The 19320-nt window shown below is 34.9% G+C and overlaps 1 protein-coding gene across 12 annotated transcripts in view; it reads right to left on the bottom strand.

Annotated features, from left to right (window-relative positions):
* The window catches only part of srbd1 (S1 RNA binding domain 1), a 160556-nt gene that overhangs the window by 93280 nt on the left and 47956 nt on the right, over positions 1-19320 (bottom strand). For all 12 annotated transcript variants that reach the window (XR_015505582.1, XR_015505583.1, XM_087278833.1 and 9 more), the window contains 4 exons: positions 18380-18487; positions 18107-18264; positions 15470-15560; positions 12833-12940 (listed from right to left, as the gene is read on the bottom strand). Coding sequence is in view for 10 of the 12 variants with exons in the window: in XM_087278833.1 (XP_087134959.1) it covers positions 12833-12940; positions 15470-15560; positions 18107-18264; positions 18380-18487 (465 nt within the window). In the remaining 2 variants the exon portion in view is untranslated. The remainder of the gene's footprint in view (positions 1-12832; positions 12941-15469; positions 15561-18106; positions 18265-18379; positions 18488-19320) is intronic.

Raw genomic sequence — 19320 nt, 5'->3', positions numbered from 1 at the left:
TTTTTTTTCTTCTGGAGAAAGCCTTATTTGTTTTATTTCGGCTAAAATAAAAGCAGATTTACATTTTTTATGAACCATTTTAGGGACAAAATTATTAGCCCCTTTAAGCAAAAATTTTTATTGATAGTCTATAGAACAAACCATCGATATACAATAACTTGCCCAATTACCGTAACCTGCTTAGTTAACTTAATTAACCTAGTTAAGCCTTTAAATGTCACTTTAAGGTTTATAGAAGTGTCTTGAAAAAATAGCAAGTAAAATATTATTTACTTTCATCATGACAAAGAAAAAATTGATCAGTTATTAGAAGTTGGTTAATAAAACTATTATGTTTAGAAACGTGTTAAAAAATCTTCTCTCTGTTAAACAGAAATTGAGGGAAAAATAAACAGGGGGGCTAATAATTCAAGGGGCTAATAATTCTGACTTCAACTGTAATTAAATGTGGTTTCTATTTTTATATTGGAAGTTTTTTTTAAATGTAATGCAATGTAAAGAGCAAATCTTCTAGTTACCTAAACAGTGTGTATCTGTTGCGAATAACAAATTGCAATATTAATTGTAGAATAAGTATTCTTTACGTCTTCGATAGACATTAGGAAGCATTTTTTATAAAGCACATTTTTGTTTGTTTCGCTAGTAAGTCTGTGTATTAAAATGTCTGCAACATAAGCAAGCAGTAATAGCTTATTGCATGGCACCAGTCATTCTAGGAGGGCAGACTTTAATTTAGCAGCTAATCAATGCTGTACTGAACGTTCTAATCACACCGGTGTGATTGAACGCTAAAGGGACCAGGCAAGACTGATCACACCATTGTAATTGTATGCTTCAAAGGTGTATAAGTACAAAGTTGTTTCCCTGTTTTATTTATGGTGATATCACAAGACATAGTTGGTGCCCTAGCAAAATATAATTCTCTTAAATCATTTGATCCGTTTTTTAATTCTCAAGATTTAGAGAAACGAGCCGAATTACCTTAAATGCACATAGCATAGTAAATATACTACTACAGATTTTTCAGAACTACACTATTGTCTTATATAGTAGTCAACATTTGTATTCAGTGTTTAATTATCTCCATCCAACTGTGGTAAATTAATTTAAATAGCTTAATTGATTAATGTATTTATAAACAAATATACTACTAAACAATAGTTCTAACTGTTCTGTTTCTATTAGGATGATTTTTAGATCAAACAGATATCTTGATCATTTAATAGTAGGCATGAGACATTAAACGGGTTAAGGTTTAATGCAGTCTGGAAAAGTCAAGGTTTTAAAACTGCTACAAAAATTCAGTTGTACTGTTTGTTTTTTATGTTTTTATGACTATTTTATTTAGTTTTTTAGGACAAAAGTATTTCCACATCAAAAGCTACTATTCAGCCCACAATTCAAGAAACATTTGAGAAACAAATAGCTTACGCACCAATGTACAAGCATGCTATGGACCTGACAAGTGCAGGGACTTACTTTATATCCAAATAAAGATAAGATATGCCAAGAGGCCTTTTCAAGTTGTAAAGAAATCGTGATTTTGTAACGAATGAAGACAGCAGAAGTCAAAGATTAATTTAAATTATTTAACCTGACATGTTTACTGTGCCACATTTTTTGAAGTATTTCTTAAAATATATTGTCTTCAATAGGAGAAAAGGTGTTTTTTACCTAGAAATGAACATATTTTAGAGCAGTAACGACAATATTGGTTACTATGAAACCGTGATATTTTTATCCAAGGTTATCATACCGTCAGAATTTTATACCCATGCCTTTTGATATACCCATGCCATTTGATAACCTGTCTGCTTTGCTCTTAGAAGCAATATAAATCTTAGAGCAAATGAAAGATGCACATTCACATCAAAGACCCACTGCTGTCAAGCAAACAGGCATTAGCATAAATTTCAATATATTAGCAGCGGTCAATCAAAAGACAAGAAGGGCTCAAGACAGTTTCTGATGAAGCCAGTGGTTCTGGCTGTCCTCTGTGAAGCGGACATCTATCCCTCAGTGAGCCATTAGCCCTGGGCCTGTGACTGGCAAATATTCCTCCTTGTTCCTCACCGTCCTAATCACCCTACCCAGAATCCTCCTCAGAGGAAAAAATCTCCCTGATGAAGAAACTCTAGTCATCCAGGCCCTTCCAGCAAAGAGTGATTTCACTTGACCAGGAGCAAGCTGACTGTAAAGAGCATGTAATACAGGCTGTTTTATATGGATATATGTGGAAAATACATATTTAAATAAAACTAATACATATGTAAATGCTCGTAAGAGGAATGGTTATTATTATTAATATTACTTTAATATGATTTTTTTTTAAATATAATGATCATTACTGTCCCACTGTAAAAATGATTCAACAAATGTGTAAATAAGACATTTAAATATAAAATATTAATTCTTTATTAATCTTTTTACACAAAAATACGTTTAGTAGTAAATAATTGGTGTACTTTTTATAAGAGAAATATTAACTATTATTATCTTTAATTTAACTTTATCATATTTTCCACAGTTTCTTTAATATTAAGTAAATATAGAATTAAAATAAAGGCAGGTTGTTTTTTTTTTTTTTTTTTAGAATTTATGATCCATACTGACATTTCATCTGTCATTGTTAAGGAAAATTCCAAAATGCCTTATTTTGCATTAAGTGGGATTTTTTTGCTGATCCTAGCAACAGTGTAGTGAAGCAAACACAAAATTAGAGAGAGAGCAGAAGAGAGCTCCTGTAATTCAGTGAGTCTAATGGCCAGTGACTGGCCGGCTGGTGGCAGAGAGTCATCCTGAGGGCAGAAGGCTGGTCTTCAGTCTGTCCAATCAGTCTGTAGCCACAGCTCAGTATCAGGATCACTGTCCTGACAGTCAGCAACACTACAGGCTCCCTCGTTAACCAAGATACATGTCATTTTGTCCTTCAGGGGCGAGAGGCAAAGTCATGGCCGAACAACAGCAACGGCCAGAGTCAGAACAGCACCTTTTCTACACATTCCTTACACTTAAACAATTCTTGAACATATATTAAAATAAAGAAACATACATGAGCTGTTAGGAGACAAAAACCTGACAAATGTCTCAACATATTAACAGCATCTTTAGATGTGGTAATCAAAATATAAGCAGAATGAATTAATACAGGCCATTAAATTATTAGAAAATGATGCACAGCCTAGGAATAATATTCACTTTGTTCATTTCCATGTAATTAAATAATACAAAAAGTGTCAGGAATTCCTCTTCCAAACACAAAAATGAAGATCGGCTGCAATGAGACATATTTCTTGCACCCTAAATTACGCTGTAGAAACAACACCACGAGCGAAAGACGATGCTTGAGCTTTCTGTACTTTTTATAGTCACATCTTGTTTGTGGTTCATTTAAATCCCTTCTGTCTAGATCCAGACCTGAGAGTCTTGGCTTTCCTGTCAACGTGTAATGTTTTCATGTTCATCTTGTGCTTGTTTACATGGCTTTGCCTTAATTTGTATAGGCCATGTGCTCCTCTTGTCATTCCACCCTGTATTCAGTTACCCTGCCCTCTTATTTAGACCCTGTTATCCTGATTGTTTTCACCTGTCTCTCGTGCTTTGTTCTATATATTGTGCTGTGTGTTCTTATTTTGCTAGTTTGTTCCACTTGTGCTTGTCTTCGCTTATCTTGTATCCAAGCTTTGTACCCTTATCTAGTATTCTGTCTTATAGTCTTGCCTGCTCTTCTAGTTCTCTTGGCTATTTGTTGGTTAGCTACTAATTTCTTTTACTTGTTAGCGTTAGAGTTATGGTCAGGGTTACTTTTGCTTTTATCCTTATAACCATTTCTGTTCTGTGTTTCTGTCAGTCCTGGTCTCGTATTAATAGTTGATTTATTAGTTGTCTTTTTGTTTGTTTAATTTCTTTCTTTAAGAGTCTAGATTTTAGAAGTCTTTATTTTAGTTTTCTGCTTTCATGTATATCGCACAAGTCAGTCTAGCTTTCTTTCTAACCAGGATTTAAATTTGATGTATTTTTTTTTTCTTAGATTTAGTTTAGTTTTATTATTTTATTGCATAGCTATTACTGCCTGTTTGCTGTTTTGTCTTGTGTCTTATACTTTTGCAGTCCAATCCCGTGTCCTGACTTGTCCTGTCAGTATGGAGTTTACGCTGCTTGTTCCCTGTCTCTAGCACAGGTTTTGTCCACTGTTTCTCTTACTCCTGGCTGGCCATTAATTCTGGTGCTTCCCTGTGCGTTATTGCCCCTTCTGTTTGGATCTGGTCATCCTCTTGTCTGAGTGCTTGTGCTTAATTCTGTCTATAAATAGCTTTGGTTTGTTCTTTGCTGCAACTTGGTCTGCTTTCTTGCATCCAATCTGACACTTTTAGTCCACTTTTTTTGCTCATACTTCAGTCTATCCAAAATAACAGTCCTAGATAGAGCAGGGTTTAAGATCATTCAAATATACTAACATACACAATCATACCAATCACTCTAGTGCTTAGATACATCTCAGAATAATTGGAATGGACTTTTTGAAGTGCTTTTTGAAATGTTGAAGTTGCAATTATGACCAGATCTATTGCTTTTAATTCTGGGATTCTCTAAACAAATGCATTTGTTGTCAAAAACAAAACTTAAATTGCTCTCATACTGTTTAACTACTGCCAAGAAGTTACTGCTACGGTTTTGGGGGAAAAAAAGGAATCCCCTATATGTAAAAACTGTGGCTCTGAGAAATTACCTCTATGTTACATTTGAAGCAAATATGATAATATTTGAAAAGAAAACTTGAACAATTTGACAATATTTGGCATCCTTTTATCTGTTATCTTGTGGAATAATGCATCATTTCTGTAATGGGTTAATACGCTTCGTAATAGATTGATTGACAATATTCATAGACTCTGTTGTTCAAACAGGTCTCTGTAAACAAGTTGGCTTGTTATATGGGTGGGTTTTTATGTATTATTCTTATGATTTTCATATTGTTTTTCCTTAATTTTATTTTTCTTTGCCGATGTTATATGTGGACAGAATATGTAAAACAGAGAATTCTTTTCTTTCTGAATTTGTCTTCAATAAAATTTATTTGACAAAAAAAAAAAGACAAATCGCACTAGGGTTTGTATTAAAAATAAACACTCCACTGGAAAAACCAACCTATTATAAACATCAAAAATCTGAAAAATTCTGGTTGATACGGTCTTCCCTTTGGCAATCATTAAAAGAGCTTTCTTGATGTCTATGCTGGACGGCTTGTGATTTCCTTTCAATGCTACTTAATTCTTATTAGAAAACTGTTCCAGAACAATATATATTATTTTGATTTGTCACTTAGTTTTTGATTGTTTTATTCATTTTTGCATCCTGTCCTTTAATCACTATACACTTTGTAACATTAGCATGTCATGAGTGACACTGACTACGTCTACATGGATATCAATAATTAAATTATTTGCATTAATCTGAAAAGACAATAATATAATAAGATGTTTACATGAGTTGCTTTTTGAATCTTCCTTTCATGATCCCGTTTTACATGTACACATAATTTCATTAACACTTCCTCTGGAGTTTCATGTATTTTAGGGTGTTTCATTTTTAATTTGTCGACTTTAACTGCAGTTTGGCACTTTCACTTTCATTAAGGAACATTTCATGCATGCCCCCGTGACAAAAGAGATATTGGATGCGAGTATGAACTGCCGGAAGAGTGTTGTTTTAATGGAATTTGATACCGCACACCATATGGGAAAACAAAAACCTCTGCATTTCGTGATGCAGGTGTCTGTGGTCCTTCACTGACTCAGTAGGTGCAGAGAATAGTTTCAAACAGCTGTGTGTGTATAGACTATCCTGTCGCAAAATGCAGCAAAAATCCTACTCAACGGTAACAGTTTTATTGCGGTGTTTACATGTACTGCATTTCAATAATGACTAAAATCAGCATACTCAACATGTCTTATATTAATTTCTGTTTAGTTAGATTATGACCTTAATCTGATTAAATTAATCAAAAATCACCGTTTACTATTACACCGTTTAATAATGTCTTTATTGTATCAAAATTGGATTACTGGTGTCCATGTAAACATACTCGCTGTTAACATTATTTGATATCATGGGCATACAATATATATATATATATATATATATATATATATATATATATATATATATATATATATATATATTAAAATATAAATAAACATACCACTAGTATATATATAGCAGATGGCCAATGAACACCTAACCCAAACCTGCACAACAAAACTGACAAACCCATGACTAAAGAGCAAAGAGTTTCTCTCAACAGCACTAAGAAACCATGTCAGCAAAGGTCAACTTATTTAGGCCATATCCTTTAGATTTGGTCCATATTTCTTTGAACACACATAAAGCACATCATTAGCAACACTGCCAAAACACACCACCAGTCAGAGATTGCAGTCCAGGAATCTCACACCAGATAATCACAGCTAATTATGTGCAGCTTTACCCCTTATCCAAAGCATCTGAAATCACGCTAGCAGTCTAGAAGGATAAAAGCAGCTGGCATTGAAGAGTGCAGGGCCAGAGGAGGGCGCCACACTGGGGTTCCAGACTAGTGTAAATCTCACCTCTAACATAATGGAGCAGACTCAACTAGGGCACTCAACTGCATGGTGGAGGTTCAGAGAGAGGACAACTCATCTTTACACATGTACAGAACAGGTAACAGGACAAACACACCATAGAGACTAGTTAAAAAGAGCACAAGAGAGGCTAAATTAAAAAAGCTGCATGTACACTATAGAGTATATGCACACATTTCTTAGTAATTTACTTAAATAAAGCAAAAATGGACATTTTTTAATCCCTGAAATACACGAAGAAGAACAGGCAATGTGTAAAACTGTAGATTCAGTACATGCTGATGTTATTGAAGTCAGTCAGTAGCCCCTTTCACACAGCAATACCAGTAAATATCCGTAAAATTACCAGAAAGATTTGTCGGTATTTTTAAAAAGGGCCTATTCACACTTGATCTCTTGATGAAAAATTATAGGTCATATCCTACAAAAAGTCTTGTGGAAGGGGCTAGTAATATATATTTTTTTATTACTAAAATCCTAAATTATACTGTGCATGTCGGCTACAATTGTGTTATTGATTTTTGTACATATATACACCACACACACATACACTCCCAAAATTATTCATACCAATCTTTAAATATTCTTTATATAGTCTCAAAAACCCTTTTGTATTAGGAACTACTTTCTTCCACGTTGGATTCATATCATAAGCTGACAGTTAAACAGCTGAGCAAGCACCTTTTAAACTTTAGATCCGTAGTGTCTGTTTTTGCTGGCTGTGAGTGGGTGGAGTATTACACAAAGGGTAAAGAGGCTGTATATACACACACACACACACACACACACACATGGATCACCACCAAGGCCATCCTGATGAGTCTGAGATCTGCTGGTGGAAACATTTCATGGCAGAGAGAACACTGCAAATCGCTGGGTTCCACAGATGGTTCCACAGACCAAGGAGAATACCACTTCTCAGGAGAAGTCAAACAAAAGCCCACTTGGCGTTTGCAAAGGCTCATCTGGACAAAGAAGACTTCTGATCTTCTGTTTTATGGTCAGATGAAACAAAATTTAAAATGTTTGGCCACAATGATGTTGCCTTCATTTGGTGTAAAAAAGTAGAAGCCTTGAACCCTAAGAATACTATCTTCACCGTCAAACATGGTGGTCTGAACATAATAACTTAAACTGCCTGCAGTGGCCCAGTCAGAGTCCTGACATAAATCCAATTGTGAATCTATGGAGGGAGCTAAAGATAAGGGTGAGGGCAAGGAGACCTGAGAGAGTTAGAGCTCATTGCTAATAATAAAAACATGCCAGACATGCAAAAAAACTGGTCAGCAATTAAAGGATTCCAGTAATAGCCAATAAAGGCTTTTTTATTGAATATTGAGAAGGGTGTGAATAATTTTGGACATGCAACATTTTGTTTACATGTAAATAAAAGTATTTGTTCCACAATGATGCTTTTGTACATATATCTTTTGGGAGAAGCCTGTGTCATTTCCGGGCAAAAATAAAATTTGCTGGTTGAAAGAAAACAACTTTAAGTGATAAATTGCCAGGGATCTTTAAGGGATAATTTGCACAACCGCCTCACAGCAAGAAGGTCGCTGGTTGGAGCCTCGGCTGGTTCGTGTGGGCTTCCTCCGGGTGCTCTGGTTTCCCACACACTCCACCTATGGCTCGCTGATTGACAGTTAACTATTTAAAGCTAAACTCCTGAAGCCCCACCTACTTTGACTGAAAGTCAAGTCAGCACAATGCAAGCAACAACAGAGGGCCACGTGCAATGAGAAGTCTACTGAAGGTCGAACACTCAGAAGAGCCATTCAACTTCAAATATTTTGAACTGCTTTTTACTACTTTATGTTAAATAAACGGCTATGGGGAAAAAAAGAAACAGATTTATATAGTTTTGTGTTTAAAATACTTTTTCACATATTGTATAAAATAAAAATAAAAGTTATTTAAAGTACTTTCAAATTAAACACCTACAGTATACTGTGTGTGTTGTGCGTGCAAATATTAGTTCACTTAACTCAACGTATTATTATTACATATTATATACTATACTATAAAATATACTATGGGCGATGCAGTGGCGCAGTAAGTAGTGCTGTCGCCTCACAGCAAAAAGGTCGCTGGTTCGAGCCTCGGCTGGGTCAGTTGGCATTTCTGTGTTCGTGTGGGCTTCCTCGGGTGCTCTGGTTTCACCCACAAGTCCAAAGACATGTGATATAGTTGAATTGGGTAAGCTAAATTGTCCGTATAGTGTGTGAATATGAGTGTATTGGTGTTTCCCAGAGACGGGTTGTGGCTGGAAGGGCATCCACTGTGTAAAACATATTCTGGATAAGTTGGCGGTTCATTCCTTTGTGGCGACCTCAGATTAATAAAGGGACTAACTATTTAAAAAAAAAAAACTGTTTAAACTAGGTTTAAAAAAAAGACATTTAGCCTAGCTTTCTTTGCCACAAATACAGCAATATCAAGCATTTTTGTGCATGTAAAATAACTTGAAGCACTTGACAGCAGAAGCCTTGTACAGACGCTTGTTTCATCCACACCTGCCCTTACATGACACTAAAAATGAGGAGCAAACTAATAATAATTATTATTATTATTATTAACATTTGTATTTTTTGTTAAGTAATAACTTAACTTCATTCTTGCATTCTGTGTGAAGACAATCTTTGACTTCTTTACTTAAAAAAAAATCTCATCACAGAAAGAACCAAGAAAATGTCAAGTTCATCCCAGTCTTCCTTAAATAAGAACGGCAGCAGCTCAACAGGCAAGCGTGCCTTCATTTAAAGGAAGAGCGGCTGATCCCGCAGGCTCATTACCGCACACAGTCTGCCGGCACTGCCTGTCATTCCTCAGCAGCAGTCAGCCGAAAGAGCGGAGAGGAGACACGGCTCAAAGGGGACTGAAGGGAGGGAGACACGGGACAGTGGGTGGGGGGCAAATATATGATGGTTTATTTCTGAACTAGCTGAGGAGCGGGGAGACAGATAGCAGACGGTGCAAATGAAGCCTTCGCTTTAATTGACTAGTGATGTACAAAGTGCAGTGAGGAAGTGAACTTTCACGAGGGAATGACAGGTTATTAAAATAATAATAATAAATAATCAAAATAAATAAATAAACATTATTTAAATGAATTTGATTTGTTTTAAAAAGGAAATCTTTTTTTAGTAAGGATAGATTAAAATGATTAAACGTTTTTTTAAGTTAACTTTGAACATTTAATGTAAATTACACTATTTTATTCTTTTTATTCATATAGGGACGGAATATATATATATATACTAATTTCCATGATTTTTCTCAAACTTTGTGGGTTTTTTCGTTTTTTCCAAAACTTTTCCAGGCCTGCAAAACCCCATGTCAAAATTCAATGACTTAACCAGGTTTTCCAAGACCGTATGAACCCTGACATAAAACCTTAAACATATAAATCCATCCGTTTTTTTTCAGTGGATAGCTGCACTTAGGAAAATGAATCATAATGAAGTATATCATTAACTGTTTGCAATCTTTTTATTTCATTTTATTTGTTGTGAGTATCCTTAGAATCAATTGAAATCTGCTAAAATTGAATACTATTCAATTTAGTCAGTTAAAATATATGAATATGTTTTAAATATATCTAGCTATACAAAAAGCCAGATCTAATTAGATAATTTCTTTGAGATTGGTTTACTTAAGATTTAGGAGCAAATCTGACGCAGCTCTATATACCATCCAATAGATACATTTAAATCGTTTTTAAATAAAGCATTTAAAACACATTTATTGGATTGATGATATTATTACAGAAATGTGGTTCTTATCTTTTCATTTGTGTTTAACCAACAAATATCAATCATATAAAGTGTATTAATGTGCAGGCACAGATTCCATGTGGGCTACATATAACATATTTTATTATTGGTCATAAAATTAAAGATTATGAAAAAATTTGCTAACAGTTTTTGAATAGAAACTTGACAACTGTTATTATTTTTAAAATAAAGTCTATATTTTTGGTTATAGTTTTAGATTGCAGTTATTTCAGTTTCAAGTTAATTTAATGAAAGATATAAACTAACTTTTTTTAATTTAACCAGTTAAACTCTGTTATTTTGGTATTTCCACCTGGATTTTGCCTACCCAAATTTAAAAGCTTCCCAAATCCACATGCAGAGGTGTAAATGCAAAAATTTGGTATCATTTTAAAGAAAACCCTTTGAATTTTCATAAAACACTATTGAAAATGTTTCAAATATCTGTATATAATGTCTGTTTTATAATAAACACCTAAAAAAAAGAGGCGATTTTTGGATTATTTTTTTTATAAACTCAAATTTGAAAGTGCACCTTTTAGGTTCTGTGTGGTCTAGCGTGCTGTAATTAATTTTGGTGGTTCCTGCACATGTCTGTAATCATTGGAAAAAAGAAAAATGTCTCTACCATAATTTATGCAAAAGTATTGTATTTCAACTGATGAGAGGTGCTATACAAGCCACAGGGATCTATCATTGTTTTCATATTTCACTATTCTTTTGTTTGATCAAACATAATTCACTTTGTTTGGACCACGTCAGACATATAAAAGGATTACTTATGCACATCACCTCAAAAACAGAGGAGAAATGGCCCTGAAACGCACAGCATAAGGTAAGAGATGACAGCTGTCTGTGCTATCTGGAGCTGCTTATTGATCATAAATGTATTGTTTTCACTTCTGTACCATGGAAACACAGCGATTAATTTGGCAACTGTTTGATATGTGAATATAACTCAGTAAAAAGAACGCTAGAACCAAATGAGCACCGGCAAGAGCTTTCATTTGAGCTATAACTTGTACATGTGTCATATGAACAATATGAAATTGAACCAATGTAAAATACCTAGCTCTGGTATCCAAAATACTGTGTATTTAAGTGTAGATAACTTTTGTACAGTAGAATAAAAACCAAAGTGATGCATATGTGCATAAAATATAGATTCTACACTATCAAACGAAACCACTGGTCTGGTGCAATGCTAGCTCTTAAAATCTTAAAGCAAAAGTCGATGACGTCACTGGCTAATAAGTTTGACTTTTTTTAGTTAACATTGATTTATAATAATATTTCGAAACGATTCAATTTTATAAGAAAACTTGCGTTATTAGGTGTAATTTCAAGATTCCTTTTGCCCAATGTAAACACAAAGTTAGCATTTTATATCAACTAGCTTCTGTAAATACTTGGCTGTGACTTCCAGTACAGGGAACAAAGTTCAAACTGACTGGCAAATCCTAAAGTGACAGTGGAAGTTGCTCTGCCAAAGTGGAGATCTCAAATCGTCCACTTTTAATTTAAAATGGAGGCCGAAATGGATCCCCTTGCAGAGCGCCTTGGAAGTCAATTTTGACGCATGATCATGCATTGCTGGGAGTTATTGAGGTAGACCTGGCAACCTGTCTGAGCTGCGCTGAGGGATGCGGAGGGCTGTAATGAAAACTGCCATCAGCGTACGCCATAAACGGCCACTTCAGAACGATTCTAGGCAGCTCTCCAGTCAGAACTATAAGTCAACAAACAGCAGTCTGGCTAGATGGAGAGAGAGACAATCCTAGATCCACTCTTTATTTGGCTTGGACAAGAACACATCGGACTGGTTTGGTTTGAAGGGCGGTGAGAAATATTTGTTTTTAATTAGGGACGGTCAAACAGGGTCCAGATACCATTTAAAACCCGCAAGAGTAACACATTCCAGACCGGCAGCGTTTCCTTTGCTCCTTTTCTGCGTACCTTGTTTGACAGTTGCTGTTTTGGCTCTTAGCAGGGTTTATTGATAAAACATTTGCAAATGTCAGACTGCAAATGCACTGTACAGACTGTACAGGAGCCTGATGTGACCTCAAATCATTGCGGGACTCAAAATAATAACTGCTTAGCCACTATCAGAAGAACACATGGTTTTAAAGTCACTGTAAAAAGCAAAACTGACATAGAATTTTGCAGTATTTATTTTCGATTTTTTATCTGATTGCTGATGGCATGTTTACTGGTTTGAGGGTGGGACAACTTGTCACTCATAAGGGATCACAAAATAGCAAGCCTCAATGATTCAATACATATATCCCAAAATAAATAAAATAATAAATAAATGTATCTTTTCTTGTTTAAGAAGCCATTTCAATTAGTTAAACATAACAAAAGGAAATATTTTTTTCAAAAAACTAAGGAAAATTCAGTTTTTGACATTAGTAAAAGGAAATATCGTACCAGTAGGACACATCCATAGGGCTGAAGAAGCGCTGCTTGATTAGGTCTGCGAAGAAGGCCTCAGTCTCCCTGCATGCTTTGCCATTTCCTATGACAATGGTTTGACAGCTGTAAGAAAAGAAAAAAACTATAATTGTGGACTTTTTTGTCATATTTTAGACTTTTTATGGCTCATTTTAATTAAATAAAAAAATAATGAATGGGAAAAAGGGATTGGACCATGAAAGCAAGCCAGAATGTGAGAGCAATTGCCCACAACGACTCCAACAGTGCCTACAAAGCACCTAGCAGCTACCTTTACATGGACATATTTTTTTTATCTGAATGAAATCATTCTGAATGATAAACCCAGCATTTTTGGATCTGCTCAATGTGTGCACTTTTGGCATCACCTGATGGAAATTCATAGGTATTCGTCACTTTCGTTGTTGCTGATAAACTGTTTAAAAATAGCACTGTTTTAAAGGTCCCATGAAATTAAAATATTTTTTTTTAGATTTTAGTATTAGCATTGTAAGTTTTTAAGACATCTATTAACTAATGTGCACAAAAACATTTACAAAATTCACATTTAGAAGATATAAAACTGATATAAACATGTAAGGCTTGTAGTTTGTCACTTTTGCCCAAATGGATCAACAGTTTTATTCACGTCAACCCATACTACAGTTTCTCATCCATCATAACTAATCAAATGCTCTTTAGTATCTGACATGACATTTTTAAGACACTTCTCGTTCACTTTTCATTTGATGCACTTGAGCTCAACCACCCTCACTGGCAGAGCAGTGATAAAACAGAACGCTATTGGCTGTTTTTTAAAAAGGGGAAGGGCTATACTATGTTTGACTACACTCTTTGTGACTCGGTTGAAATTACATAAAACCTTGAATAAAAAAATGCACATTTCAAAGCAATCACCGGGACCTTTAATGGGTCTAAAATTTGTCATTAAAATAAAAATTATTAAAAATCAGAACATAATTCTGACAATGTAATAGAATAATAGATCACCCTTTCTCTTTCTGCACTTTTTTTCTCAAATATCTTTATTTCAGCAAACTGACTAGATTAAATTAACCTGTTTGGTATTTAAAATACCAAATATTTTGGAGTGAGAACTTCTTTTGTTAATAAATGGATGTAAGTTTTATAAGATGTATAACTATATAAATGTTGTTAAAATTAGATAAATCACAAAAAAAATATATATATATAAAAAAAATAAGTTTAATTGTTGTAAAGCTGGCAAGGCAGTGGCGCAGTAGGTAGTGCTGTGGCCTCACAGCAAGAAGGTCGCTGGTTCGAACCTCGGCTCAGTTGGCGTTTCTGTGTGGAGTTTTAATGTTCTCCATGCCTTCGCGTCGGTTTCCTCCGGGTGCTCCGGTTTCCCCCACAGTCCAAAGACATGCGGTACAGGTGAATTGGGTAGGCTAAATTGTCCGTAGTGTATGAGTGTGTGAGTGAATGTGTTTGTGGATGTTTCTCAGAGATGGGTTGTGGCTGGAAGGGCATCCGCTGCGTAAAAACTTGCTGGATAAGTTGGCGGTTCATTCCGCTGTGGCGACCCCGGATTAATAAAGGGACTAAGCCGACAAGAAAATGAATGAATGAATCTTGTAAAGCTGAAATTCAAGATATAAATATATTAAAATCTGAAAAGTAATGTTGATAATCTGTTTTTTTTTTTTTGTTGTTGTTTTTTTAGGCCAGTAACTCCAAACATTCAGCAGCCAACTTGTCCGGTGAGTAAAAAAGTTCATTTTGTGACTAGATAAGAGGAAAGCTTCTTGACAAAATCTAAAAGCTCTCACAAAAGACTAATTTGAACATCCTAATGAAGATGAAAACAGTATAAGTTAATAAACACAGCTAATACTTTAGTTGGATCACTGACACATAAAAAGCCTTCAAGACGTGTTTAAGACGTGCATACTAACCATCCTCCTGCTTTAATTTTAACATTTTGTGTACTATTTACTAGAAGACAAAGACAACTTTGTGCTATCCTGTTTATATTTATCAATCAGTAAAAAAGCCCCCTTCCACACCTAAAACTGAGCATTTATAGATGGGACTGCTAGCACATAACAATGAATGGAAAGAGATTTTTTAAATGACACGACAATCATTTATTAAATGACAGCTCATTTTGCGCATCATATATCAATATTGAATTTCTGTGCCCTTTCAGTTTACAGTCAAATTTAAAACTTTTCAAGACCATTATGAATGAGAGCTAAGGTATATTTTTCACAATGTTAATCTCATTTGTAGTTATAATACAGCAAATTCAGTTTTGGCTAGCGAAAGAAAGAACTACAAAACCACAGGGGTAACAATGCATTCTAAAATAATGTGGATGAAATACATTAAGCATACAAGAATAAAACTGAACACAAATCTTCAGTAAATATGACTTTATAAAGCCTACAACTTTATTTGTATTACTTTTTAACATCCCCAGAAAACCCTGATGCAGATGTGCAGAACTTTTGAGTTTTAGTTTGCTATTGAAAAGATTTAACCCCTCACAAACCATTCCAAGTGATATTGTAAAGTGATTTTTATATGTGAATGATTGTTTAGGCTCTATCCATGCAGTCAAAGCTAATCTCATTATTATAATTACAATACCTGTATTTGAACATAAGCTGGCGCAGTTTATCTGCCTCTCTCTCTTTAGCGGGCCCATGGAGGTACACCACATCTGTGTGCACAATCTGACCTGAGGAAAGTAAAACAACAACAAAAACAGCAGATGATGATATTTCAGGACATCAGAGGACACATCTAACCAGCTTTAACTTGTATACCAACTGAACAATACATCATCATTAACATCATTAAGAGACTCCCATTTGCTTTCTCTCCAGTTTTTCGCCTCCACCTTGTTCCCCTCTCATTTCAGACAATACGGCTGCCGTTTTCTGTCAGCCTGAGAGAAGAAGCCTAATCGCAATAGACACCTCAAGAGCCCGGCGGGTCACGTGACTCCACACCCACAGACCTGTCACAGTCAAGCTGGGTTTGCGTGTGGTGCTGCTGCAGGGCAGAGGGCAAAACATGGCAACGCCACCTGACACACACCCGCCAGGCCGATCAGTGGCACACACACAGGGCACAGCGTGAGCTCCACCCACCGAGGGAGCACAATAGGCAATCTCATCACACCTGCCAATCAAACACTCGCCTTTATAATGCAGTGCAGTGAATGCAATTAACAATTATCAGGCAAAAGTTCATTAAAACTATCTTGGTGCATTTTAATAATAGTCTATGCATGGTTTGTTACAATGTTCTCCAAAAGACCTTTCTTCTTATGTTAAAGCTTTGAAAAACACATGCAGTGCATATATTAAGCAGGTATTTTTGTTAATTATAGTTACTGAAGTTTGTCCTGCCCGCTTGCGGTTTTTTTAGTTACTTCTTTGGTTTGGTGCGTTAATCTGATCGTTACTATTATTCAAAAGAAGGTAATGATTCGCACTCAATTGCTTCATATTGTTTTTATTTGTACTTTTTCTTACATTTTACGGGTGATAACAGACAAACAGATGTTTCGGCACAAAGCCTTCCTCAGTGTGAGGGACTGAGGAAGGCTTTGTGCCGAAACGTCTGTTTGTCTGTTATCACCCGTAAAATGTAAGAAAAGTACAAATAAAAACAGTATGAAGCAATTGAGTGCAAATCATTACCTTCTTTTGAATAATGTTAATTATAGTTAAAATATTTTATACTTACTGCTGTAGCTTTGCATATTTGTATTTCATTATGTATCTGTATTGCTGTTATGGCCCAATATGTGCTAATTATGTTATAATTATTATTTAATTTTTTATTGTTTGTGAATTATTTTGTTTCTAACGTTATTTGTGCACTATTTCTTGTGCTTAATATTGTTTTTGATGCTAGAATTCACAATTGTAGAGAAGAAAAACATGTAAACTAGTTGTTTTCTGCTGATAGATCAAAACAACTAATGTCTTAGTAATTTTTTATATATTTTAATTCTATATATTCTTTATACTAATATGCATAAATAAAAACTGAAGTTAACTAAAATAGTTTATACTTGCTTATACTGTTTTATATCATGCATTCTTGTTTATCTGTTATTTTTTATTTGATATGTTTTCATTTATATTTATTGAGCACTTATATATCTATATATATTTTATGTATATTTATATAAAATTAAGCAGCAAAAAAAAGTTTTCGCAGCAGCAACCCGCTCGTGAAAAATACACACTTCGGCCCCGTTTACACTTATACATCTTATACATCTTTAAAATGACATTTTAGAACGAAAACAATCCACGTCCACACCAGCGTTTCATCTAGCATTTCTGAAATTCCCTCCTTCCACACTATACAGCTGAAACCACACATCCCGCGACCACACACACAGGCATGCGCTGCAGCATACGTGCACGTCTGAGCTCCAGGCAGTCAGCGAGTGTTTTGAGCACAAAACCCCAGGGAGCAGTGCATGTCGGACAGTTTATCAAGGATGTACCACTGGATTGCTTCTCAGTATAGTTGTTAAACATGATATTTAATTAACCTTGTTAGTTCAACAGTAGTTCAACAGTAACTTCAGATACTTTTGGTCGGTTCTTGTTGGTTGTGCACCTTTTTTTTACCAACCAAGTTTGCCGACGCCATTAAAACGACACAGATCACTCTGCCTATTTATGCCAGAGTCCAGCGGAAAAAGTGATTGACATGTGGTTATTTGTGTGTAACTTCTCTTTATTAATTTGTGATTATTTGGTTCTGGGTAAAACAAAGCGGGTCAGGTAGTTGAAATGGTAGGGTACAAATAATTAATTTGTTATGAGCTCATTAATTAATAATAAATAATGAATTCACCGCCGCCTACGACAACGATGTCATCGTCCATCCCCATGTTTCACATTAGACATCGTACGATGCCAAATTGGTAGACATCGCCCAACCCTAATGTGAGCATCAGGCTGCATATTTGAATGAGAAATACAGATTAAAACTAGGTAACTAATCCCAAAAAATCTTTGAGATAATAATATTTAACAAACAAAAATTACAAACACACAATGTTGAGCACAAATAATAATTCTGAATAATGTGACCATTAGAATGTATATTTGAATAATTAAGAAGGATGAAAAACTGAGTAACTAATGCAAAAAAACCTCTTTGTAATAATATTTTATAGCAAAAATTTTTAAGAACACACACATTACCCATTTATTATCACAGGTTAATTTCACATTTATTCTTATGTCTTACTGGTGGGGGACAGGATTGCCAGTTTGCAGCCATGGTAAAATCCTGGATCAACTCCCATGATGACTCTCCCACGCACAGGACACATCAGGAGACGTTGTCGCAGGTTGCGAACAAACATGGCGATAGACTCTTTTTCTGCACTAGCTGTCAACTTTGTCCTGGCACAAGAAGAAAAAGAGGATATAGTGTGTATTTTTGTGCAAGATAAATAACAAGACGTTTGAGGAAACAGACAAAGAAAAAAAGAGCAACATAAATCAGGGTTAAACACACCTGTATCCTCGATTGAGAAAAGGAAGAATGAGCCTCTTGTAGGAATCTTCAGCTGCGTTCTTCAAAATAGACATCAGCTCTGGCTGCGCAAATCCCTTTGGCCTCCACCTTCAGAACATAAGAATAAAGAGGAGATATTAAGCAGAGTATTTTACTTTACAAACTTATAAAGCAGCTAATAGGTATACAAGAAATCTGGCATGGCTAATACTATGATCTATTTATTCTATTGTCCCAATCCTAATAATTTGTTCTAAAGACATAATCATAATTACCGCCATTCGACACCTTTTTCATCCAAATCCAGACATTTCAGTAAAGAAAAAAATAGGAAGCTGCTTAAATTTCAAGTGACTTTTCTGTGAGCTGAGATGCACTCATTGTTATGATATTGTTGATGACTATTTTACAGCCCATACAATGTTAATAATTTGACTGCACATTGTTTAAATATGTAGGTCATCAAGGAGACAATAGATTGAACATTGTTGAACATTCCATTTTTTGGGGGGGAGGGGGGGTTTATAAGTTGAAATATAAGTTTAAATACAAGTAAACACAACACATTTTCAACCCTAAATTGTATTTTTACATTAAAAAAACATAACTGAGTTAATATTCAATAAATCTACCCACTTAACACCACTGGTCACAATGGTAACCTTGTCCCTTTTCTTACTACGGAAGCTCTAAAATTGTTATTGTTCTGGGTTTTGATTGAATTATTTCAACATCACATGAACTAATCAGTTTAAATACTCTCTACTTGAAGACAGGAGATGTGAAAATTGTAAGTGAAATGTGTCACAATTGTATAATTAGTAGTATAATTATTTCTATAGAATTAAAAACAATTGAATTGCAGTGCAATCCTAACTATGCTGTTTAGGTCACTATTATCAAGTATAAAACCGATATTAACCAAAATAATGTTAGAGAAT

Source organism: Danio rerio, chromosome 13, assembly GCF_052040795.2.
Source record: "Danio rerio strain M-AB ecotype USA chromosome 13, GRCz13ab, whole genome shotgun sequence".
NCBI classification, from domain to species: Eukaryota; Metazoa; Chordata; class Actinopteri; order Cypriniformes; family Danionidae; genus Danio; species Danio rerio.
Note: the sequence above shows the minus strand (reverse complement) of the source record. Positions and strands in the feature narration are given on the sequence as shown.